This window comes from Oncorhynchus kisutch, linkage group LG1 (assembly GCF_002021735.2).
Source record: "Oncorhynchus kisutch isolate 150728-3 linkage group LG1, Okis_V2, whole genome shotgun sequence".
Classification (NCBI taxonomy): Eukaryota; Metazoa; Chordata; class Actinopteri; order Salmoniformes; family Salmonidae; genus Oncorhynchus; species Oncorhynchus kisutch.
In genome coordinates, this window is record NC_034174.2 from 73,334,853 (window position 1) to 73,361,875 (window position 27,023).

A 27,023-nucleotide genomic window follows, 5' to 3' on the forward strand; every position below is an offset into this window, starting at 1 on the left:
GCTAGACCATACCTTTCATATTGCTCTGTGTCAGCTAGACCATACCTTTCATATTGCTCTGTGTCAGCTAGACCATACCTTTCATATTGCTCTGTGTCAGCTAGACCATACCTTTCATATTGCTCTGTGTCAGCTAGACCATACCTTTCATATTGCTCTGTGTCAGCTAGACCATACCTTTCATATTGCTCTGTGTCAGCTAGACCATACCTTTCATATTGCTCTGTGTCAGCTAGACCATACCTTTCATATTGCTCTGTGTCAGCTAGACCATACCTTTCATATTGCTCTGTGTCAGCTAGACCATACCTTTCATATTGCTCTGTGTCAGCTAGACCATACCTTTCATATTGCTCTGTGTCAGCTAGACCATACCTTTCATATTGCTCTGTGTCAGCTAGACCATACCTTTCATATTGCTCTGTGTCAGCTAGACCATACCTTTCATATTGCTCTGTGTCAGCTAGACCATACCTTTCATATTGCTCTGTGTCAGCTAGACCATACCTTTCATATTGCTCTGTGTCAGCTAGACCATACCTTTCATATTGCTCTGTGTCAGCTAGACCATACCTTTCATATTGCTCTGTGTCAGCTAGACCATACCTTTCATATTGCTCTGTGTCAGCTAGACCATACCTTTCATATTGCTCTGTGTCAGCTAGACCATACCTTTCATATTGCTCTGTGTCAGCTAGACCAGACCATACCTTTCATATTGCTCTGTGTCAGCTAGACCATACCTTTCATATTGCTCTGTGTCAGCTAGACCATACCTTTCATATTGCTCTGTGTCAGCTAGACCATACCTTTCATATTGCTCTGTGTCAGCTAGACCATACCTTTCATATTGCTCTGTGTCAGCTAGACCATACCTTTCATATTGCTCTGTGTCAGCTAGACCATACCTTTCATATTGCTCTGTGTCAGCTAGACCAGACCTTTCATATTGCTCTGTGTCAGCTAGACCATACCTTTCATATTGCTCTGTGTCAGCTAGACCATACCTTTCATATTGCTCTGTGTCAGCTAGACCAGACCTTTCATATTGCTCTGTGTCAGCTAGACTGTACAGTATGCTAGACTGCCTTCATCACTTTGCTGTGGGGATGGATATTCAGAAGGCTGAATGAAGAATGATGCAGCATTCAGGTGCTAGTTGGAACTTCTCAGTAATACATAAGGCCCTATGCAATCAAAACTGTAATGTGGGTTGGGTATCCTCCATGATAAGATAGAAATACATTCCCACGGTTTAGTTAGTGGTATAAATATATCAACATGTGTCTAATACACAGGGTTGCACCATTCTGGTAACTTTCCCCAAATTCCCCGGTTTTAAGGAAATCCTGGTAGGAGTTTTCCAGGATTTCTTATTCCCTCCTAATTCCAGGAATTTCCAACCAGGATTTGTGGAAAACCGGGGAATTTTGGTAAAGACACTGGCATTTTGAAACCCTACTCATATGCCTACATAGCACACTATCGCTGATACTAAAGCTGATTGGGTTTTTCTTTTAACTACGCTGATCCTTGTATGTATTCTCATCTATATCGATTTAATATTTAGTAATATAGGCCTACAATATTTGGGTAACTGTTGTAGAGGAAAAGGTGGAGAATCTTGTATTTGTTTGCCTGGTTGACTATACATTTCCTCTGAACTGTAACAATGTAAACTTTGTTGAACGAGAGGGAGAGAAAATAAGAACTAACAATACATCAAAAAGCAACAATGTTGAAATGCACAACGCGCACCCCTGTGCGCACGGCACTCGTTAACTACCTTTGAAGTTCAGCAAACGGGCAACACTACATACAGAGGTTGTGTGAACGTGGATTCATCGCTTTTTCTCTGGGTCGGTCTGTCGGTGACACTGGGTTAATATAGGGAAACTTCCGCAGCCTTCCATATCACAAACATCTACGGAGGAGCGAGCATGAGATCCGGGAGTACCGTACAGTAGGCGAGAGGAAAGAAAGACATCAAGTTGGAACGGGAGGAGGGAGTGGACGAAAAAACGATTCACACACTGGATTTGAGGTAAAGAACCCGACAGTATTTTCAGGAGCGTTTGTTATGCGGTTTTGTGTTTTGGTTATCTTCTTATTTTTCATGTTGTACAGCAATGAGATATTGGCCATATGGAAGCCCGGAGATGCATCCCTTTCATGATTGTCAAACTCAAAAGTTATGGGTGTTTTTAATATTTTTTCGCAAAAGGCTACAATCAGTTTAGACTAGGACCGGTCGTGTGGTTTTGGGACAGCTGTTGCCTTCTCTATGTAAAAATCTTTCAGCAAGTGCCTACAACCAGTATTCTCATTATTTTGTATGCTTTAGGCCTACTATATCAAAGTAGAGTAGACTAGGCCTATTTGTACAGATCTATTACCGTCAACTAAATACATTTATAAAATAACGAAAGCTGTTTGCCAACTTGAATTGGGAATTTATTGCCTTACTGTTTACTTTTTGAGCAGGCAGTTCAACGGTTTACATTTGTATATTAGTATTCTAGTCTATTGGCCGTACATGCGTGAGATTGTAATGCTAGCGTCCCAAATGGCACTCCCTAGTGCACAACTTGAAATAGGGTGCCATTCGGGATATACACTTGGAACAGGGTGCCATTCCGCAGACAACCATAAATTGTTTGGGTCATCATATCCGGTTAGGAGGAATTAAAAGCGTCCCACCCATCACCTCAAACAAGTGACCTCCTTTACCGTTTCCATCCACATAAACAAACACACACCCCAGCTATGTGGTTCTGATCAGAAGTAGTGCACTCTAGACTAGGGAAAGTAGTATTTTTAGATATGCCCACTATGTACAGTGAGTGGAATGTTGCATCATGTCCTGATTCCTTCCTGCCTTCTACCACCACTGTGACTCAAGTCCCTCTGGGTCACGTCAGGTACACCTTGTCACATAGAACAATGATTCTAGTCTCAGGTTGGAACATACTGAAATAGACTTGTAATGTTCCCAACTGTTAATAGTGGAATATGTCATTTTTACTTACTATACCTCCATTTTAAAGGGAAATGTGTAGTATCTTTGCTTTTGACAGTCCCTTTTGAAGGAGGGGAATATACCTGCGTGGTTTTATGATTGATAAAAAGGTCTACATTGAAATTGAATGCGTTGATATGGGTCAATTCTCCCCATAAAGGCCACAAACATAGATGCCAACATGACCAACATGAATGCAGTCAGAATTGAGATCTAAGTGCTATTTTGGCAACAGTAACATGCACTGGTTTCTTCTAGTTGTGTTACTGTATTCAGTGTGTGTGTCTGTTGCGTCTCTGTAATGCTTAGTTTTTGTTGGCCAGATTAGGTTTTATGGCCCTGGATGGTTTGTGCTGAGCTGGTTGCCAAGGAAACACTCTTAATCAGGCAAAGAGCACTGCTCAGCTCAGTGTCCCTCATATGCTCAGTGTCCCTCATATGCTCCAGGCCAGGAGAGACAGAGAGATGGAGGAGAGCTAGAGAGAGAAGAAGTGGACATTCTGGGGTCATTTCCATGTAAAAGGACCCATGAGCATCAACATGTGAAGTTTATAGGAGCATGTCAAATTGGGTTCCGAATCAGTCTATTTTTGAGAAGTTGAGGCATATACACGGCCGTGAGGACACCGAGGTCCGGATCTTTATGTGAAATGTTTTTTGGAATTCAGTCGGCGTCTTTACTTACTGTTGAGAGTTAGAATAATATAATACAAAAAGTGCAATTTCCAAACTTGGTTGCTGCAGATTTCCTTTTTCCCCTCACTGACAGTCACTTAATTAACTCATGTTTGTAGAACAAAATGTAGATTGGTAAATTAGTCTAGTTAGTCTAGCCAGCTATCTAAACTTGTCGTAATCATGGCCGAATTACCGACCGGGCTCCTGACCTCCAGGGGGCAACCATTGATTTTGTTAGTCACTTTCACTACTTTCATATTAACCTTGCACAAGTCATGGCAAAAAAAGGAATGGTGGAATTGCAGACAATTTGCTTTAAAACAGTGACAATGTATCTCCACCCCATAGCAAAAATGTTTAGAATTGCAGGAAATGTTCTGTAAAACTACACAAAAAAAAGATGGTTCTGTAAAGCAAACATATTTGTTTACAAAATACTTTTTTCTGCTAACAGATCCCTCAGTATGTAATAAATTATGTTTTTTAATCCCGGTGCTGAGTTAATGTGTAGCAGCTAATTGTATGGCTAATAGGCTGTGTTTGTAGATTGAATGCGGTGAAGGAAGCTACATTGAAGCACGACAATGGGCCTCAGCATCTCGTCACAGTATCTCTGCATTCAAATTGCCATCAATAAAATGCAATTGTGTTCATTGTCCGTAGCTTATGCCTGTCCGTATCATAATGGGCGGCAGGTAGCCTAGTGGTTAGAGCATTGGACTAGTAACCGAAAGGTTGCAAGATCGAATCCCCAAGCTGACAAGGTAAAAATCTGAACAAGACAGTTAACCCTAGGCCATCATTGAAAATAAGAATCTGTTCTTAACTGACTTGCTTGGTCAAATAAAATGGCACTCTGTTTACAATGTTGAGATCAGCAAACTGCTCGCCCACACAACGCCATACATGTCGTCTTCGGTTGTAAGGCCGGTTGGATGTACTGACAAATTCTCTAAGAGTACTTTGGAGGTGGCTTATGGTAGAGAAATTAACATTTAATTCTCTGGCAACACATCTGGTGGATATTCCTGCAGTCAGCATGCCAATTGCACGCCCCCTCAACTTGAGACATCTGTGGCATTGTGTTGTGACACCACTGCACATTTTAATGACCTTTTATTGTCCCCAGCACAAGGTAATGATCATGCCGTTTTAATCAGCTTTTTGATATGCCATGGATTATCCTGGCAAAGGAGACATGCTCACGAACAGGGATGTAAACATATTTGTGCACTACATTTGAGAGAAATAAGCTTTTTGTGTGTTTGAACAATTTTATTGGATCATTTATTTCAGGGACCAACACTACATTTTGCGTTTAGATTTTCGTTCAGTTTGTAAACTCTAAGTTTAAGAAACATTTCCCTTTGCCTTAATTCCGTTACCAAAAACCAACATATCTTTAAGATATTTTCTAACGTCTCTCCCTCATTAGGAGGGAGGATAATGAATGTTCACAAAAGTAACAAGTGAAGGTATACTGATCAATTAGTGTTTTTACTGATAGCAATTTTGTTAAACTCAATTCCATCACCAAATCTGGAATTGGCTACAATGGGGGAAATCATAGTATTCACAAACTACAGTTGGGTTCACAAGTTTGCACAGCAGAGTACAGTAAAGAAAAGTAATACCTAAGATGCATCACCATGAAGAGAATGACGTTCATATCCATGATTATCCATTTCTGTGTAGTACATATCAGAGACCCATGATGAAATTCTGTTACCGGGTGTAAGTAGACTCCACTTACTGTAGTTCAATAACCAAAATATATATATTTCTCGAGTCAATGTGTCATGTTATCGGTGAGACGCCATTCTTTCTGCAGACATTGTTGAATCTTTATTTATAGCAGATGTTTTTTAGAAAATGTGGACACTATTCTGTTACCACACTTTGCATCTGCACAGTTCTTCCAGTGAATGTGTTTTTGTCAAATATTCAGTCTTCTATTATTAAAAGTAGTCCTTGTGCATAGAGTTGTATGGTTTGTTAAACTTTGAAATCAATGGTTTTTGTTTGGCATATATTTTACTGTGGAATTACCCTTGGCTTTTTATTCATACTACAGGACTCTGGCTTTAATTCACGATGCAGGAAAATAGAGAGGGCTAGCGAGAGTAATGGAGGGAACCTGCTGACTCACAACATTGTCATAAATTCACCCTGATCATCACATAGTCCGGTCCAATGACTGATCAAATATTGAATAGGTTTATAAAGTACAGTTGATGTCAGAAGTTTACATACACCTTACCCAAATGCATTTAAACTCAGTTTTTCATCATTCCTGACATTTAATCCTAGTAAAAATTCTGTCTTAGGTCAGTTAGGATCGCCACTTTATTTTAAGAATGTGAAACGTCAGAGTAATAGGAGAGTGATTTATTTCAGCTTTTATTTCTTTCATCACATTCCCAGTGGGTCAAAAGTTGACATACACTCAATTAGTATTTGGTGGCATTGCCTTTTAAATTGTTTAACTTGGGTCAAATGTTTTGGGTAGCATTCCACAAGCTTCCCACAATAAGTTGGGTGAATTTTGGCCCATTCCTCCTGATAGTGCTGGTGTAACGGAGTCAGGTTTGTAGGCCTCCTTGCTCGCACACACTTTTTCAGTTCTGCCCACAAATGTTCTATAGGATTGAGGTCAGGGCTTTGTGATGGCCACTCCAATAACCTGACTTTGTTGTCCTTAAGCCATTTTGCCACAACTTTGGAAGTATGCTTGGGGTCATTGTCCATTTGGAAGACCCATTTGTGACCAAGCTTTAACTTCCTGACTGATGTCTTGAGATGTTGCTTCAATATATCCACATGACTGTCTATCCTCATGATGCCATCTATTTTATGAAGTGCACCAGTCCCTCCTGCAGCAAAGCACCCCCACAACATGATGCGGCCACCCCGTGCTTCACGATTGGGATGATGTTCTTCAGGTTGCAAGTCTCCCCTTTTTCCTCCAAACATAACGATGGTCATTCTGGCCAAACAGTTCTATTTTTGTTTTATCAGACCAGAGGACATTTCTCCAAAAAGTACAATCTATGTCCCCATAGTCTGACTTTTTATGGCGGTTTTGGAGCAGTGGCTTTTTCCTTGCTGAGTGGCCTTTCAGGTTATGTCGATATAGGACTCGATTTACTGTGCATATAGATACTTTTTTACGTGTTTCCTCCAGCATCTTCACAAGGTCCTTTGCTGTTGTTCTGGGATTGATTTGCACTTTTCGCACCAAAGTACATTCATCTCTAGGACACAGAACGAGCCTCCTTCCTGAGCGGTATGACGGCTGCGTGGTCCCATGGTGTTTATACTTGCGTACCATTGTTTGTACAGATGAATGTGGTACCTTCAAGCATTTGGAAATTGCTCCCAAGGATGAACCAGACTTGTGCAGGCCTACAATTTTTTTCTGAGGTGTTGGCTGATTTCTTTTGATTTTCCCATGATGTCAAGCAAAGAGGCACTGAGTTTGAAGGTAGGCGTTGAAATTAGAGGTCGACCAATTAATCGGGATGGCCGATTTTAATTCGGGCCAATTTCAAGTTTTCATAACAATCGGAAATCTGTATTTTTGGGCGCGGATTTAAATTTTGTATTTATTTTTATATATTTTTTTATACCTTTTTTATTTAACTAGGCAAGTCAGTTAAGAACACATTCAGGGGCAGAACGACAGATTTTCACCTTGTCAGTTCTTGCTCCAATCTTGCAAACTTACAGTTAACTCGTCCAACGTTAACTCGTCCAACGCAATAACTCCCTGCCTCTTGCTCAGTGCCTGTTACACGAATGCAGTAAGCCAAGGTAAGTTGCTAGCTAGCATTAAACTTATCTTATAAAAACAATCAATCATAATCACCAGTTAACTACACATGGTTGATATTACTAGATATTATCTAGCGTGTCCTGCGTTGCATATAATGTGACTGAGCATACAAGTATCTGACTGAGCAGTGGTAGGCAGAAGCAGACGCGTAAACATTAATTCAAACAGCACTTTCGTGCATTTTGCCAGCAGTTCTTCGTTGTGCGTCAAGCATTGCGCTGTTTATGACTTCAAGCCTATCAACTCCCGAGATGAGGCTGGTGTAACCGAAGTGAAATGGCTAGCTAGTTAGCACGCACTAATAGCGTTTCAAACGTCACTCGCTCTGAGCCTTCTAGTAATTGTTTCCCTTGCTCATGGGTAATGCTGCTTCGAGGGTGGCTGTTGTCGTTGTGTTCCTGGTTCGAGCCCAGGGAGGAGCGAGGAGATCCTAAAGTGCCTATAAGAACATCCCAATAGTCAAAGGTTAATGAAATACAAATGGTATAGAGGGAAATAGTCCTATAATAACTACAACCTAAAACTTCTTACCTGGGAATATTGAAGACTCATATTAAAAGGAACCACCAGCTTTCATATGTTCTCATGTTCTGAGCAAGGAACTGAAACGTTAGCTTTCTTACATAGCACATATTGCACTTTTACTTTCTTCTCCAACACTTTGTTTTTGCATTATTTAAACCAAATTGAACATGTTTCATTATTTACTTGAGGCTAATTTGATTGTATTGATGTATTATATGAAGTTAAAATAAGTGTTCATTCTGTATTGTTGTAATTGTCATTTATTACAAATAAATTTATAAAAAATCGGTATCAGCTTTATTGGTCCTCCAATAATTGGTATCAGCGTTGAAAAATCATAATCGGTCGACCTCTACTTGAAATGCATCCACAGGTACACCCCCAATTGACTCAAATTATGTCAATTAGCCTGTTAGAAGCTTCTAAAGCCTTGACATAATTTTCTGGAATTTTCCAAGCTGTTTATAGGCACAGTCAACTTTAGTGTATGTAAACTTCTGACTCACTGGAATTGTGATACAGTGAATTATAAATTAAATAATCTGTCTATAAACAATTGTTGGGAAAATTGCTTGTCATGCACAAAGTAGATGTCCTAATCGACTTGCCAAAACTATAGTTTGTTAACAAGAAATGTGTGGAGTGGTTGAAAAACAAGTTTTAATGACTCCAACCTAAGTGTATGTAAACTTCTGTCTTTAACTGTATGTGGGTGGGGTGAGGCCTAAACAATAAGACCATTTGAAATTGCACAACTCAATTGGCCTCTGGGCCACCATAATCATAACGTTCTTTAACTGGTCGTTCGTTACAGGACCGTTTCCGTGGAGTTAAACGTTATAACAGTGTGTGTCGTACTGAACGCACCCCTGGTCTAGGAGTTGCACTGCTTCAACTGTTTCCTCCTCTCCACTCCTAGATGGCGCTGGCGAGCGACCCCGGTGCCGGCCAGCTGCAGACCCAGGCCCAGAAGGATGCCGCGGACCAGAACTTTGACTACATGTTCAAGCTGCTGATCATCGGCAACAGCAGCGTGGGGAAGACCAGCTTACTCTTCCGCTACGCTGATGACTCCTTTACCTCTGCCTTCGTCTCCACCGTGGGCATCGACTTCAAGGTTAAGACGGTCTACCGCAACGAGAAGAGGGTCAAGCTACAGATCTGGGTAAGATGGGGTTTCAATTGGATTCATTAGGATCCCCGTTAGCCGACGCCAATGGCAACAGCTAGTCTTACTGGAAAAAGACAATACTTTACAAAATATATACATTTAAAAACATGGACATGTAGTGTGTGTGCATCTGTCAGTTCCACAGACATGTCAGTACATACACACAACCAGTAGGGCACACGTCAGTACGTACGCACAACCAGTAGGGCACACGTCAGTACGTACACACAACCAGTAGGGCACACGTCAGTACGTACGCACAACCAGTAGGGCACACGTCAGTACGTACGCACAACCAGTAGGGCACACGTCAGTACGTACGCACAACCAGTAGGGCACACGTCAGTACGTACGCACAACCAGTAGGGCACGCGTCAGTACGTACGCACAACCAGTAGGGCACGCGTCAGTACGTACGCACAACCAGTAGGGCACGCGTCAGTACGTACGCACAACCAGTAGGGCACGCGTCAGTACGTACGCACAACCAGTAGGGCACGCGTCAGTACGTACGCACAACCAGTAGGGCACGCGTCAGTACGTACGCACAACCAGTAGGGCACGCGTCAGTACGTACGCACAACCAGTAGGGCACGCGTCAGTACGTACGCACAACCAGTAGGGCACGCGTCAGTACGTACGCACAACCAGTAGGGCACGCGTCAGTACGTACGCACAACCAGTAGGGCACGCGTCAGTACGTACGCACAACCAGTAGGGCACGCGTCAGTACGTACGCACAACCAGTAGGGCACGCGTCAGTACGTACGCACAACCAGTAGGGCACGCGTCAGTACGTACGCACAACCAGTAGGGCACGCGTCAGTACGTACGCACAACCAGTAGGGCACGCGTCAGTACGTACGCACAACCAGTAGGGCACGCGTCAGTACGTACGCACAACCAGTAGGGCACGCGTCAGTACGTACGCACAACCAGTAGGGCACGCGTCAGTACGTACGCACAACCAGTAGGGCACACGTCAGTACGTACGCACAACCAGTAGGGCACACGTCAGTACGTACGCACAACCAGTAGGGCACACGTCAGTACGTACGCACAACCAGTAGGGCACACGTCAGTACGTACGCACAACCAGTAGGGCACACGTCAGTACGTACGCACAACCAGTAGGGCACACGTCAGTACGTACGCACAACCAGTAGGGCACACGTCAGTACGTACGCACAACCAGTAGGGCACACGTCAGTACGTACGCACAACCAGTAGGGCACACGTCAGTACGTACGCACAACCAGTAGGGCACACGTCAGTACGTACGCACAACCAGTAGGGCACACGTCAGTACGTACGCACAACCAGTAGGGCACACGTCAGTACGTACGCACAACCAGTAGGGCACACGTCAGTACGTACGCACAACCAGTAGGGCACACGTCAGTACGTACGCACAACCAGTAGGGCACACGTCAGTACGTACGCACAACCAGTAGGGCACACGTCAGTACGTACGCACAACCAGTAGGGCACACGTCAGTACGTACGCACAACCAGTAGGGCACACGTCAGTACGTACGCACAACCAGTAGGGCACACGTCAGTACGTACGCACAACCAGTAGGGCACACGTCAGTACGTACGCACAACCAGTAGGGCACACGTCAGTACGTACGCACAACCAGTAGGGCACACGTCAGTACGTACGCACAACCAGTAGGGCACACGTCAGTACGTACGCACAACCAGTAGGGCACACGTCAGTACGTACGCACAACCAGTAGGGCACACGGGGGAGAGGCGGTTTTGTTTTTTTGAAACCAGGTTTGCTGTTCAATTGCGCTGTATGAGAGAGGAGTTCCATGCACTCTTGGCTCTGTATAATACTGTACGTTTTCTTGAATTTATTCTGGACCTTGGGACTGTGAAAAGACCCCTGGTGGCATGTCTGCTGGGGTAAGTGTGTGTGTCAGTGTTGTGTGTAAGCTGACTAGGCAAACTATTTGAAATTTCCAACACATTCATTGTTCTTATAAAAACACTAAGTGATGCAGTCAGTCTCTCCTCAACTCTTAGCCAAGAGAGACTGGCTGTATCGTATTTCTATTAGCCCTCTGACTACAATGACAAGCAAGACGTACCGCTCTGTTCTGAGCCAGCTGCAGTTTAACTAGGTCTTTCTTTGCAGCACTCGACCATGACTGGACAATAATCAAGATAAGATAAAACTAGAGACTACGGGACTTGCTTTTTGTAGTGTGGTGTCAAAAAAGCAGAGTGTCTCTTTATTACTGACAGACCTCCCCATCTTTACTACCATTGAATCTAGATGTTTTGACCATGACAGTTTACAATCTAAGGTAGCGCCAAGTAATTTTGTCTCTTCAACTTGTTCAACAGCCACACCATGCATTGCCAGATTCAGCTGAGGTCTAGGACTTAGGGAAGGATTTGTACCAAATATGATGCTCTTAGTTTTAGAGATGTTCAGGACCAGTTTATTACTGGCTATCCATTCCAAAACAGACTGCCACTCTATAAGGCTTTCTGTGACTCTATTAGCTGTGGTTGCTGACATGTACAGTGAGGAGAAAAAAGTATTTGATCCCCTGCTGATTTTGTACGTTTGCCCACTGATAAAGAAATGATCAGTCTATAATTTTATTGGTAGGTTCATTTGAACAGTGCGAGACAGAATAACAACAAACAAATGCATGTCAAAAATGTTATAAATTGATTTGCATTTTAATGAGGGAAATAAGTATTTGACCCCTCTGCAAAACCCTTGTTGGCAATCAGAGGTCAGACGTTTCTTGTAGTTGGCCACCAGGTTTGCACACATCTCAGGAGGGATTTTGTCCCACTCCTCTCCAAACTTCAGACGGGCATGTATATGTGCTTTCTTGAGCAGGGGGACCTTGCGGGCGCTGCAGGATTTCAGTCCTTCACGGCGTAGTGTGTTACCTATTGTTTTCTTGGTGACTATGGTCCCAGCTGCCTTGAGATCATTGACAAGCTCCTCCCGTGTAGGTCTGGGCTGATTCCTCAACGTTCTCATGGTCATTGCAACTCCACGAGGTGAGATCTTGCATGGAGCCCCAGGCAGAGGGAGATTGACAGTTATTTAGTGTTTCTTCCATTTGCCAATAATCGCACCAACTGTTGTCACCTTCTCACCAAGCTGTTTGGCGATGGTCTTGTAGCCCATTCCAGCCTTGTGTAGGTCTACAATCTAGCCCCTGACATCCTTGGAGAGCTCTTTGGTCTTGGCCATGGTTGAGAGTTTGGAATCTGATTGATTGATTGCTTCTGTAGACAGGTGTCTTTTATACAGGTAACAAACTGAGATTAAGAGCACTCCCTTTGAGTGTGCTCCTAATCTCAGCTCGTTACCTGTATAAAAGACACCTGGGAGCCAGAAATCTTTCTGATTGAGAGGGGGTCAAATACTTATTTCCCTCATTAAAATGCAAATCAATTTATAACATTTTTGACATGAGTTTTTCTGGATTTTTTTGTTGTTATTCTGTCTCTCACTGTTCAAATAAACCTACCATTAAAATTACAGACGGATCATTTCTTTGTCAGGGGGCAAACATACAAAATCAGTAGGGGCTCAAATACTTTTTTCCCCTCCCTGTATATGGTTGAATCATCAGCATACATGGACACAGGCTTTGTTCAGTACCAGTACAGGTCATTAGTAAAAAATAGAAAAGAGTAGAGGGCTGCCCTTCGGTACACCACACCTGACATGTTGGACATTAGAGAACCTTCCATTAAAGAAAACCCCCTCAGTTATATTATATAGATTGCCATATCGTGGATTCAGAGTTGAGGTTGAAAAGCCATAGGTTTTCTCAACAACAGGTTATGGTCAATAATATCGAAGGCTGCGCTGAAAACAGAATAACAACCACAAACTTATTTCAGCCAATTATCAGTCATTTGTGTCAGTGCATTGCATGTTGCCCTTCTCTATGTAAGCATGCTGAAAGTCTACAGAGAAATAGCACTGTATCTGTATCTCTTTTTCCTAAGAGCTGGCAGCAAGGGGGTCAAAGGTTATAGGAAAGGGGTGTCAAACTTGAGGGAGGGTGTGTGCGGATCCTTGTTCACATTCTTGCTTGTTAATGTGCCTTTTTTCCTGCTATGTTCGCCTGGCTTGTTTTACCAGACAACTCAGAACAAGGGAGGAAGGAGAGGAAGTTTTTGCTAATAACAACATTCATTCTCAGATTATTTTTTTTTACCCTTAAGTTCCAGCAGGCTGCTCTCTCTGATGGTATGCTGAGTGAGAAGGATGTTTGTCCACTGAAATAACAGCTACACAGATCAAAGAGGGGCCCACAGTTGCATGAAACATGGTGCCTGTTTACTGTATTATGTACAAGTATCTGAAATGGCACCCTATTCCCTCATTCGCTACTTTTGACCTGGGCCCATGTAGTGCACTGTATGGGGAATAGGGTGCCATTTTGGACGGAGACGTTAACCACACTTGACGTTGAACATCATCCCTGGACATCCACTTCATAAAAGATGCAGAAGGCTGTGCTGCTGTCTCGGCTTTCTAATATGCTCACAGTGCAATCTGACACCCAGTACATTTGGGTCATTTAGCAGACTCTCTTATCCAGAGCGACTTCCAGGAGGAACTAGGGATAAGTACATGTTTCACCTAGTCAGCTCAGGGATTCGAACCAGCAAGCTTTCGGTCACTGGCCCAACGTTCTTGACTGCTAGGCTACTTGCCGCCCGATACATGCCTGTTAAAATATTACCGTCTGTCAGATTCTCACAAGAAGAAGATTAGTTCTGCGTCCCAAATGGCACCCTGTTACCTATATAGTGGACTACTTTTGACAAAGAAGTGCACTATGTAGGTATAGGGAAAGGGCTGCCTAGAAGTTTCTCTCACAGTAGCTTACTCACCACTAGACTAAACTACTGGTCATATCTTTATGACTGCTGATATGTTGCTTTCTAGATAAACCATCCACATTAGCTTAGTTGTAATATTGATTATTCGTTGAGGTATTATTGCTAGTGGCCTGACCAGGAACAACTTCCAGGTCCTAGTTACAGCTACTATAACTAGGGCCCAGAGTTTTTCCTGCTCAGGATGGAATAACTCCTTGCCCTATAGTTGTGGGTTCTGTTAGTCAGACTGGGTTTACAGTATTCTGCAGTGGTGCCATTGTATCCTGGTGTACATAGAGGGTGTGGAAACATGAGGGCTGTCTTGACATGGATTTCCCTCCGCTCTGCTGTGCTTATGGGTTAATCATTGTCTTCTTTCCTTGTGCTGAGTAGGCTACAGTTAACCGGTTAACCCCTAATATTCCCCACTACTCACATAAGGTATGGTACCATGGTGTCTGTATGATGGATGGCCCTCATGGCTTTTGCTGGGCTGTGGCAATGTGAACCCCCATAGAAATACCTGAACTGGTGTCCCTGTTTTCAAGTCAATGAGGTCATAATGTGTGATTTAATTCCTTAAGTTATTCTATTTCCATCTGGAAGGTGCTTCTCCATTGCTGCAGGGCCTATGGCGTGTGGGCTGCAGGGCCTATGGCGTGTGGGCTGCAGGGCCTATGGCGTGTGGGCTGCAGGGCCTATGGCGTGTGGGCTGCAGGGCCTATGGCGTGTGGGCTGCAGGGCCTATGGCGTGTGGGCTGCAGGGCCTATGGCGTGTGGGCTGCAGGGCCTATGGCGTGTTGGTTGACAGTGTTTCTGTATGCTAGGTGAACCATGGCGGCTACTCGGCTGTCTGTTGCTACAGTAAGACCAGGCCTATTGTGTTTTGAAACTGGAGGCGTCCATTTAAGCTGTGCTGTGTGTATTTATTTAAGTGGAGGGATAGACGACATGGTACGGACTCTTTTAAAACAACCGTGTGTGTGTGTGTGTGACAGGACACGGCGGGCCAGGAGCGTTACAGGACCATCACCACAGCCTACTACAGAGGAGCCATGGGCTTCCTGCTCATGTATGACATCACCAACCAGGACTCCTTCTACGCTGTGCAGGACTGGTGGGTCATATCCCCTTCTGGGATCAATAAAGTTTATTCAATTTGACACCGACATTCACACTAACTCTCAGTGTGTGTGTGTGTGTGTGTGTGTGTGTGTGTGTGTGTGTGTGTGTGTGTGTGTGTGTGTGTGTGTGTGTGTGTGTGTGTGTGTGTGTGTGTGTGTGTGTGTGTGTGTGTGTGTGTGCACAGAACTTGTGGGTACAGTACTCCCATGGGGCTCTGCCTTACCTGTTGTTGGAAAATTGTGTTAAGTCATGAAACAGCTGGAATGCAAGGGTTTTCCAACACTATTTACCTCTGAGGTTATATACAGTAACAGATGCATACTATTGTTATGAAAGTCGTATATTGATTGTCGTTGTCCGGTCTCCAGGGCGACCCAGATCAAGACGTACTCGTGGGACAACGCCCAGGTGATCCTGGTGGGGAACAAGGCTGACCTGGAGGACGACAGGCTGGTACCAGCAGAGGACGGACAGAGACTGGCTGATGAACTGGGTAGGAGAGAACACACACACTGTCTGCCTCTCTCTCTCTTTCTGAGGACGGACAGAGACTGGCTGATGAACTGGGTAGGAGAGAACACACACACACACACTGTCTGCCTCTCACTATTTCTCTCTCTCTCTGAGGACAGACAGAGACTGGCTGATGAACTGGGTAGGAGAGAACACACACACTGTCTGCCTCTCACACTCTCTTTCTGAGAATGGAGAGAGACTGGCTGACAAGCAGGGTGGCAGAGTGGCAGAGATGCGCACACACACGAGTGTGTGTGTGTATATATATATATATATATATATATACTCGTCTCTCAACCTTAAAAGACAGACTAACATTGGTATATAGATGGTACACACCCAGAAAATAAACAAATACTGTATATGAATACTTCAACATATACACTCACAGAGAATACAAAACAAGTCAGTCTTTTGCTAGGCTTGTTACTTCTAGTAATCCTTTGTTTCCCTGATCTCTTCCCTCTTTCTCCAGGGTTCCAGTTCTTCGAGGCCAGTGCCAAAGACAACATCAACGTGAAGCAGGTGTTCGAGCGTCTCGTCGACGTCATCTGCGAGAAGATGAGCGAGAGCGTGAATGGGGAGCCCAGCCCATTGGCCAATCACAAGGGCCCCAGCCTGCAGGACACGCCACCAGACAAGGGTGGCTGCTCCTGCTGATAACGCCTTAAACATACATACCGTATACATGCTCGTACACACACTGAAAAAATTTAATACACAACCACTCCCACACATGCTCATTGACTTGCCAGAAATCTAGCGTTGTGAATGTACTTTTGGTTTTGTATAACATTGTTGCTACTATCCCTATTACCGACTGGTTCCCCAGTCTCTTGCACTCACTTTGCTTCTAACAACAGATTTCACATCAGTCCTCTTGTTTAGAATGAGCTGATGGAATGTATTTTGCTATAGGATAAGCTTCTCGGAGTAGTGTGAAGTTTCCCCTAGACGCTGATCTTGGGTCAGTTTTACATTTCCCCCCCAATGGGGGAAATTGTGTCTTGATCATACTGCCCCCGTGTGGATATTGAATGTTACTGCAGCAATAATGGAAGCACCCACTAATTGTGTCAATAGCTCAGGTGGGTCTGCCTAACGTCAATGACAATGTAGGGCCCTGAGTTTCTCCTGGCTGCGTGGTGGAAAAACTCAAGGCCCTATACTAAGGGAGCATCTAGAGGGCTGGCTTATGAGGCTATTGCTTAGGAATGTTCATCTGTAGCCTATACACTGTAAAACCAAAATGTCAGGTCAACTATGACTAACCAACCAACTTGCCAAAGTTTCTTGAGTCAACTAGATGATGGGGGTCAATTCAATTTCAATGCTGTCAATTCAGGAACTAAACCTCCATGTTTATTGTCATGGAGTAGCGTTGAGGAGAGTTTAGAATGACAGTTTACTCTCTGCATTGGCTGAATTGAAAAGGAATTGACCCCCAACCGTGCTGGACCTTCCTGCCCTGCACTGTCCCACTAACTACTGGAACTGAATGAGCTATTAGATTCTACATCCGACATTGAATGGAAAAACGACTTACTATATTTGTGTCTGGTTTGGTTGTGTTTTATAGGTTCATGTCTTAGTGCTCAGGTCAAATGTGAAAGTCATAGCATGATTTCGATTGATTGATTTCAGTCAATGACTGTCTGCTCAATCCCCTCGAATGAACGAAATAAAAAAATGTAATGTCAATTTAATGAAGTCCGGTCAGGTGTATCTCTCCTTCTTTCATCCCAAAATATCTTAATTTGCCTACGATCAATTACAGTAACTGTTTAGTAACATGTTGTGACTTCCTCATTCAATGGTTGTCGTAGAAATGGCTTCTAATTACTGTATACTGTAAGGTGAATGCTATGAACTCCCATGTCAGTCAACGTGTATGAATACAGTTTACTTGTTGCCGTTGTTTGTGGTCATTTGACATAGACCTAGTAGGTCTGTCTACCTTAGACATAATCTAAATGTTTCTAATCTCCAGATGTTCCATTCATAAAAGGGGTAAGAGTAGAGTTGAGGGATAGGTTTGGCTATGTCCCAAATGGCACCCTATTCCCTATAGGCCCTGGTCAAAAGTAGTGCACCACATAGGGAATAGGGTGCCATTTGGGTTGTTGGCAGTTATTGATTTATACAGCAGTGCTTATTGGACTTAGCGACAGGTCAGAACACTTGGCTGAGTGACATCAACGTGTGCAGGTTATGACAAAACGTTTTCCTGGTCTATAAATAAATGAGCCAAGCAGTGAACATTGAGTGCAATACCATACCTTGGAATGAAAGGAAGTTTGAAATAATTTGTCTTGAGGTTCAATAGATCCTGAAGAGGAATGTGACATAAGTTCAGCATACAGTGTATTCAGACCCCTCCACATTTTGTTAGACTTATAACATTTATAAAATAGTTTTTTTTCCTTCAATCTACACGCTACCCCATAATGACAAAGCATAAATAGGTTTAGACATTTTCGCAAATGTATTAAAAGGAACTGAAAATATTTACATAAGTACTCAGTACTTTGTTGAAGCACCTTTGGCAGCGAATACAGCCTCAAGTCTTCTTGGGTATGATGCTATAAGCTTTTCACACCTGTATTTGGGGAGTTTCTCCCATTCTTCTTTGCAAATACACTCAAGCTCTGTCAGGTTGAATGGGGAGTGTTGCTGCATAGCTATTTTTAGGTATTTTTAAACCTTCATTTAACTAGGCAAGTCAATTAAGAACACATTCTTATTTACAATGATGGCCAAACCCTCCCCTACTCCCGATCACGGCCGGTTGTGATACAGACCGGGATCAAACCAGGGTCTGTAGTGACACCTCTAGCACTGAGATGCAGTGCCTTAGACCACTGTGGGAAGTCAATCCAGAGATGTTTGTTCGGGTTCAAGTCCGGGCTCTGGCTGACGTCTACGGACAATTCCTTCGACATCATGGTTTGGTGTTTGCTCTGACATGAACTGTCAGCTGTGGGACCTTATATTAACAGGTGTGTGCCTTTCCAAATCATGTCCAATCAATTGAATTAACTACAGTTGAACTCCAATCAAGTTGTCAAAACATCTCAAGGATGATCATTGGAAATCGGATGCACCTGAGCTCAAGAGTCTCATAGAAAAGATGCTGAATACCTATGTAAATAAGGTAATTTTTAATTTGCAAACATTTCTGTTTTTGCTTTGTCATTATGGGGTATTGTGTGTAGATTGAGGGAATTGTTTTATTGAATCCATTTTAGAATACCCTCAAGTGTGTGTGTGTGTGTGTGTTTTCACCCTCAAGTGTGTGTTTTCACCCTCTAGAGTGTGTGTGTGTTTTCACCCTCGAGTGTGTGTGTGTGTGTTTTCACCCTCTAGAGTGTGTGTTTTTTCACCCTATAGAGTGTGTGTGTGTGTGTTTTCACCCTCTAGAGTGTGTGTGTGTTTTCACCTCCGTCATAAAGTTCCCTCTGGTAGGACTTTAGCCACCAGGAAGTTGTCCTACACTAGAAACCGAGGGGAGGGGTCACTTACTCCCTCCCCTCGTGTGTTTGTGAGACCTGTGGGGGTGAGTGAGGATAAAGGGCCAGATAGAGACGAACACTCCTCTCAAACATCAACAGTCATCACCTCAGCACAGGTAAGAGACTTAATTCTTCTACTCCATTTAAAATAATACACAATACACAAACTTGAATGATATAATCATACTTGTCTGATGTGCTACATAAAACCCCCATGAAAACCAGTACTTTCTTCAGGAAATAAACTAATACTCAATGTAATACATTTTGTGACACAGGTCACATTTGCATCTAATTTGCAACAGAAAGTCAGACCATATACATCCAGGGAAATTGTTCTATTTAATTGATACATTGTATAAAAAAATATTTATTTTTTGTCTGTAAGAAGGGAGATTATTTTTGGGATTAATAAATGACTTATTAACATGAACCAGGTTACTGTTGTTTGAACCTCCCTGTATCTAAGGGGAGAACTTTGCCCAATGGATGAAAGACTGGTTCACATTAAAGCTCTAACAGTCATGAGATCAAATGGCATCTTATTAATGACGAGTTAATATTTTGATGGTGCTGCTGCATTCTCATACACTAGTCATGTAACGAGAGGGAAACTGAGACTCCTGGGATGGTGTTGTTGATAAGTCACATTTAGGGCCAGTTTCATGGACACATGCTATTTAGTCCAGGACTAGACATAAATCCTCGTCCGGGGAATTCACCTTTACCTTTGTTTTAAGAACATATGCAGTCCGGTAACATTCTGCCTCTCAGTCTTGGTATTTCCTGGTCACGGGGACGTTTATGACCCCGTGGGTACCAGGTTATAGTTGTCAAAGTACACTAAAGACTGACGCATGAACAGCAATAAGGAACAAACCTGGTCATTGTGGCAATTCAAACTAGGCTTGGTCTCATCCAGTGACACTTCTCCAGTTCACAGGAAGCCAGCGAGCTGCTAGAGAAGAGGGTATAAACAATACAGGATTGACATAACAATTCAAAAAGATATGTCTGGTTGTGTTGTGGAGTCTTTGCTATGATAATAAAGTATAATAGGCTACACTAGACAACTCTGGCCAAAACAACTAGGCTTGGACTCGTCCAGTGACACTTTTCCAATTCCCACGAAAGCCAACAAGCTACTGAAGAAACAGACCATAAAGACATTATGGGTCTCTGTATCTCATGGAGGTGTTTTCTATGCTACTGAACGTCAGTGACTGCCAGGAAGATTCTGATAAGACTCCTTGACTGTTCCAATAATACCAATGCCTGTAAAATACCTCTAGTAATAAAACATCCACTCTGAGCGTGTCCCAAATTCCATATTTTCTGCACTACTTTTGCCCAAGACCCATTAATTAACAGTTATCTGCCAACTAGCTTTGACTTCAAGTAAAAGAGATGGACTGGTACTGTCTTGCAAGGTGTGAAATCCGTATTACCAGTCTAAGGGTTTTTGAGGGGTGTTGGACTAACAATTGAAACAAGGAAGCAAGCGATATTTTGATTGGTAGGTCTTAGAATTTGGCTGGCAAACAACACAGCTTTACAAAATGGAAATGTTGGTTCGGTGGTTGTCTTTTCTGATTGTTCATTTCAACTCCAAACCCAGTTTATTTCTCCGTGAAAACAAATAAAATGCTAAATTTAGAGAGCATTTATTTCGCCCCATAACCGTCTCCTTCTCCCTGGTTAATGTGTAACTAAAATGGATGCTATGCCATTGTAAAATGACTCAGACAAGCCTGGTTGTTGGCTGTCTAGTTACAACTCCACAGCTTTATGTACACACACACACACACTGGCCTGAAACCGTAACTGACTGAATATTCTGCATGTCCAAGTCCATCTCCTAAACTCACTGTTGAAGTTTCGTTTTGTTTTTCAGGAGAAGGAAACAACAGACGGCAAAGATGTGTTGCTCCGGGTTTCTCAAGATTATGATGTTCATCTTCAATGGAGCCATCTTTGTAAGATTCAACTTGTTTTCAGCTAACATTCAATTATCCCCCATCTCCTATATTCCATCAGAATACTACCACCAAAACAGTCTATAGAAAGCTTCTGTTTTTAGCATAATATGCTATTAAATTCACTAAGGTTTTATAGTACTGAAAGGAGTTTGATGGCTTTGAATTAAGTTGTCACTTCCCCTGTCCTCTTTAGCACTCTGGACTTGTAGATGTCCACATAACCACCATTTTGAACCCAAGCCTCCTGACCTGTTAGGGTCAATGACCCCTTAGATATTTTCAAGGTCATTCAGAGAGCGAACAGGATAAGAAAGTGCACTTCAGAACAGGAATGTGTCACATCCAAGTTCCACAGGGACCATAAATGACAGTGAGGATAGATTTGTGTATTGAGGAAAACTTTACCTAAACTCAGCAAAAAAAGAAATGTCCTCTCACTGTCAACTGCATTTATTTTCAGCAAACTTAACGTGTATATATTTGTGTGAACATAAGATTCAACAACTGAGACATAAACTGAACAAGTTCCACAGACATGTGACTAACAGAAACGGAACAATGTGTCCCTGAACAAAGGGGCGGGGTCAAAATCAAAAGTAACAGTCAGTATCTGGTGTGGCCACCAGCTGCATTAAGTACTGCAGTGCATCTCCTCCACATGGACTGCACCAGATTTGCCAGTTCTTGCTGTGAGATGTTACCCCACTCTTCCACCGAGGAATGGGGAATGGCTCTAGCCCTCACCCTCCGATCCAACAGGTCCCAGACGTGCTCAATGGGATTGAGATCCGGGCTCTTCGCTGGCCATGACAGAACACGGACATTACTGTCTTGCAGGAAATCACGCACAGAACGAGCAGTATGGCTGGTGGCATTGTCATGCTGGAGGGTAATGTCAGGATGAGACTGCAGGAAGGGTACCACATGAGGGAGGAGGATGTGTTCCCTGTAATGCACCACATTGACATTGCCTGAGTGACAACAAGCTTAGTCCGATGATGCTGTGGCACACCACCCCAGACCATGACGGACCCTCCACCTCCAAATCGATCCCGCTCCAGAGTACAGGCCTCGGTGTAACGCTCATTCCTTCTATGATAAACGTGAATCCGACCATCATCCCTGGTGAGACAAAACCGTGACTCATCAGTGAAGAGCACTTTTTGCCAGTCCTGTCTAGTCCAGCAACAGTGGGTTTGTGCCCATAGGCGACACTGTTGTCGGTGATGTCTGGTGAGGACCTGCCTTACAACAGGCCTACAAGTCCAGCCTCTATCAGCCTATTGCAGACAGTCTGAGCACTGATGGAGGGATTGTGCGTTCCTGGTGTAACTTGGGCAGTTGTTGTTGTCATCCTGTACCTGTCCCGCAGGTGTGATGTTCGGATGTACCGATCCTGTGCAGGTGTTGTTACACGTGGTCTGCCACTGCAAGGACGATCAGCTGTCCGTCCTGTCTCCCTAAAGTGCTGTCTTAGGTGTCTCACAGTACGGACATTGCAATTTATTGCCAAGGCCACATCTGCATTCCTCATGCCTCCTTGCAGCATGCCTAAGGCACGTTCACCCGGATGAGCTGGGACCCTGGGTATCTTTCTTTTGGTGTTTTTCAGGGTCAGTAGAAAGGCTTCTTTAGTGTCCTAAGTTTCCATAACTGTGACCTTAATTGCCTACCGTCTGTAAGCTGTTAGTGTTTTAACAACCATTCCACAAGTGCATGTTCATTAATGGTTTATGGTTCATTGAACAAATCAAATCAAATCAAATGTATTTATATAGCCCTTCGTACATCAGCTGATATCTCAAAGTGCTGTACAGAAACCCAGCCTAAAACCCCAAACAGCAAGCAATGCAGATGTAGAAGCACGGTGGCTAGGAAAAACACTGGGAAACAGTGTTTAAACCATTTACAAAGAGGATCTGTGAAGTTATTTGGATTTTTACTAATTATCTTTGAAAGACAGGGTCCTGAAAAAGGGACATTTCTTTTTTTGCTAAGTTTATATATTCTCTGGTTATAATATTACCCAGAACTAATATTGTAAGTCATTTTTAGTCACAGTAAGAAGATGAATTACCTGCCTTGTCATACTAGCTAATTACTGTGGGTTAACTCTGCAAGTTAATGGTTGCAGAGATGACCATGTTGTGTATGATGTTGACAACATTTGCCCCACTTATATTCACCTTTTCTCCACGACGCATTCTAATGATATGGTTTAGAGTTTTCAAAGAACATTCAAAGTATACTCCCTGTACTCTTCATCAACATTTTCCAAAAACACTAAAACTATCCCCTCCCCCTATTTCTCCTCTTTCTCTCTCCCACCTCCCTGTTGTGTGTATCAGTTGGCAGGTGTGGCCATCCTGGCAGTGGGGGTGTGGGTGAAGGTGGACAGTGGCTCTCTACTGGGAGTACTAGACAACATTAAGGACGTCCCAGCAGAACTGGGCCAGCTGGCTAACGTGGCCTACCTGCTCATGGGGGTCGGAGGGGTCCTGCTGATCATGGGCTTCCTAGGGTGCTGTGGAGCCATGAAGGAGTCCAGGTGTATGCTGATGCTGGTGTGTCATCTTTGACCATTGAAAATCGATTTAATACAAATACCAACTTGACTTTTACTCTGTTTATTTTTGAATATACATACTGGTATGGAAATATTAATTCATTATTTGTTACTTTAAAAAAAATATGTTTTGTGCAAAATTACTTTCTTTGTTGATATACACAATTATATATTTATAGAATTTTGACCTTTGATCTAATGTGATAGTTTTGACCCTTTGTTTTTTTCCCATCAAACCCTTAACCCCTGTATGCTTGTCTGTTCCTTTCCAGTTCTTCATCATCATCCTGATCATATTCATTGCAGAGGTGGCTGGGTGCGTGGTGGTCCTCGTCTTCCAACCACTGGTAGGTAGTTATTAACACTGTATGGGCCCTGGTCAAAAGCAGTGCACTAATTAGTAAATAGGGGGAACGTTTGAAACTTTATTTGGCTGTGCTGGTGGTGGTTTTGTTCATATTGGTAGATGAAAATAGTTTTTATACAGTAGTAAATCAAATTGCCTAATGTTGGGACAATAAAGATTTTCTGAATTTGTGGAAATGGGTTTGTGTTCTGTTTTGTATGTTTTAGGCTAAGGAAGTTCTTGAGGACCTTAGTGAGAAGGTTGTTGACAGCATTCAAAGAGACTACGGGAAGGATGAGAGCCTGACTTCACTATGGAATGGTACCATGGAACAGGTATACTTCATTCATTCATACTACTATATTAAGTAGTGAATTTACTGCCACTCTGCCAGTGGATGTTATTAGCGCACTTCTGTGTACTCAATAAATGCATATGTTATGCAGATTATTTACAGGTTTCAGAGAAGGCAGTGGTGCTTGGCTACGCTAGTTGCTTACTGTGTTCTGTAGATGCTACCATGTCATAATGATTTGTGTCTCTGTGCTTCCCTCCTAGTTCAAGTGCTGTGGATACCGCAATTACACAGACTTCGATGGATCCCCTTTCCAAGAGAAGCCAACTAACCCTACGTACCCACCAACATGTTGCATTAAAACTGAAACCTGTACAGCTGCTGCTGCTGAACGCTCGGTACAGATATCTAACAGTACAATACAGGGTCTTCCGATGTGCTGTGTTTAGACCAGGAGGGTTTCCTTACACTTTGGTTAGGTCACATTGTCATGAAAATCTCCTGCCCCTGGCTAGGTTTTACATTTAATAGCCTGTGTGTGTGTGTTTATAATCATTGAATCCTCATGCAGCTATCTAATTCTAATACTGGTGTGCTGTTTCCTCCCCAGAATGTCAATGGCTGCTTTACCATGTTGCTGAACCTGATAGAGGACAACGCTGTCATCATTGGAGCTGTTGGACTGGGCATCGCTGCGCTTGAGGTACAGTACACCTGTTACAATACTATCAGCATCCCAAATAGCATCCTATTCCCTACATAGTGCACAACGTTTGACCAGAGCCCTATGAGCCCTCTTCAGGAGTAGTGCATTATAAAGGTATTAGGGTGCAATTTGGGCCCTAGTCAAAAGTAATGCACTCTAAAGGGATTAGGATGCCATTTGGAACGTAACCATTATATTCTGTTAACACTTGTGACGTGTCATCGTTTCAGATTGCTGCCATGGTGGTGTCAATGGTTCTCTACCAACAGATTGGTAACAAGTAGCACTGAGGACACCGACATCCAGGACCACGCCTGTTTAACCATCATCATTGCCTCACCTTGACACCTTCAGTCGACATGTTTAATTTCAAACACCAAAGATTATTAAAATATTTCAATTATAAAAGAAAAACGAGAGAGGAAGGAGCGTTGTTCAAAACCCTGTTGTGACTCGATCACCTCCATGGTATATCAACAATATCTGTATACTGTATAGGGCCTACTGTATGCATTCAGTACTTATTTATGTGTAAATTAGATTATTTTATCTCTATCCTTATTTGTTTCTTGCTGAAGCTGAAGACTTTACATGATGTTTTGAGAAGGTAATTGCTTTACACTTGCTCTAACTGGCAAGACTTTATTTTGTATTTTTTATTCAACAGTCTTGAATGGATATACAGTGTCTCATTTTGTACATATACATATTGAAGTTTAGAAATTACCACATTCAATCTGACTTGTTTATTTCTTGTTCTATTCTTTATGAGGAAATTAAACATGTTCTTATTTGCAATAGTTTCTCAATCATATTCACCTAAAGTTGGCATCTACTAGGCTACTTTTTAGATCAGACTTGCAGATTCTGTGCCTCTTTTTAAATCCCTGCTGAAGACAAGACTTTTATGAAGATGCTTTTAATGTATGGGTTTAATTAGCTATTTTTTTATTCTCCTTCCTCCTGTCTTTGTTAGTATTTTTATTTTATGATATGAAGCACTTTGAAACTTGAAATTGACAGCCTGGTCTCAGACTAGATGTAACATAGTAAATGTAAATCTGTGAAATGCAAAATAGTATGATATGTTACTTTTGGTATGATTACATAACAGATGGTTAATTAAATGAAAGCAGGGTGGTCGTCTAGCAACCCAAAGGTTGAGAGTTTGAACCTCAGCTCGGACAACTTTAGAAACTGCTTACTACTTTTTTGCTACTTTGCAACTACTTAACATGCTAGCTAACCCTTCCCCTAACCCTTTTAGCTAACCATAACCATTTTAGCTAACCATTTCCCTGACCTTAACCCTAACCCCTAGCCTAGCTAACATTAGCCAGCTAGCTAAAGTTAGCCACCTAGCTATATTTTGTAACATATTGTATGTTTTATTGTAATTTGTAACATATCATACGAAATGGGTGGTGAACATCCTTAAATTAATACATACCCTACAAAACGTAACATATCATACTATATACAGTGTCTTTCGAAAGTATTCAGACCCCATGACTTTTTCCACATTTTGTTACGTTACTGGTTTATTCTAAAATATATTAAATTGCTTTCCCTCCCTCAATCTACACACAGTACCCCATAATGACAAAGCAAAAATATTTATAAAAACTGATATCCAATTTACATAAGTATTCAGACCCTTTACTCAGTACTTTGTTGAAGCACCTTTGGCAGCGATTACAGCATCGAGTCTTCTTGGGTATGACGCTACAAGCTTGGCACACCTGTATTTGGGGAGTTTCTCCCATTCTTCTCTGCAGATCCTCTCAAGCTCTGTCAAGTTAGATGGGGAGCATTGCTGCACAGCTATTTTCAGGTCTCCCCAGAGACTTTCAAGTCCGGGCTCTGGCT

General features: G+C 42.7%; 2 protein-coding genes across 2 annotated transcripts; both read left to right on the forward strand.

Moving 5' to 3' along the window:
- Positions 1-1,417: 1,417 nt before the first annotated feature.
- Positions 1,418-17,664, forward strand: LOC109882522 (ras-related protein Rab-3D-like). Its single transcript, XM_031832621.1, has 5 exons — positions 1,418-2,044; positions 8,977-9,222; positions 15,108-15,226; positions 15,603-15,727; positions 16,226-17,664. Exons 2-5 carry the CDS (start codon positions 8,977-8,979, stop codon positions 16,408-16,410), a joined length of 675 nt encoding a protein of 224 aa, XP_031688481.1. The 5' UTR covers positions 1,418-2,044; the 3' UTR covers positions 16,411-17,664.
- A 1,261-nt stretch (positions 17,665-18,925) lies between these two features.
- LOC109882518 (tetraspanin-1-like) lies at positions 18,926-25,952 on the forward strand. The gene is made up of 8 exons (XM_031832632.1): positions 18,926-19,378; positions 21,157-21,238; positions 23,590-23,805; positions 24,080-24,154; positions 24,381-24,488; positions 24,712-24,846; positions 25,059-25,151; positions 25,385-25,952. Exons 2-8 carry the CDS (start codon positions 21,182-21,184, stop codon positions 25,436-25,438), a joined length of 738 nt encoding a protein of 245 aa, XP_031688492.1. The 5' UTR covers positions 18,926-19,378; positions 21,157-21,181; the 3' UTR covers positions 25,439-25,952.
- Positions 25,953-27,023: the final 1,071 nt, after the last annotated feature.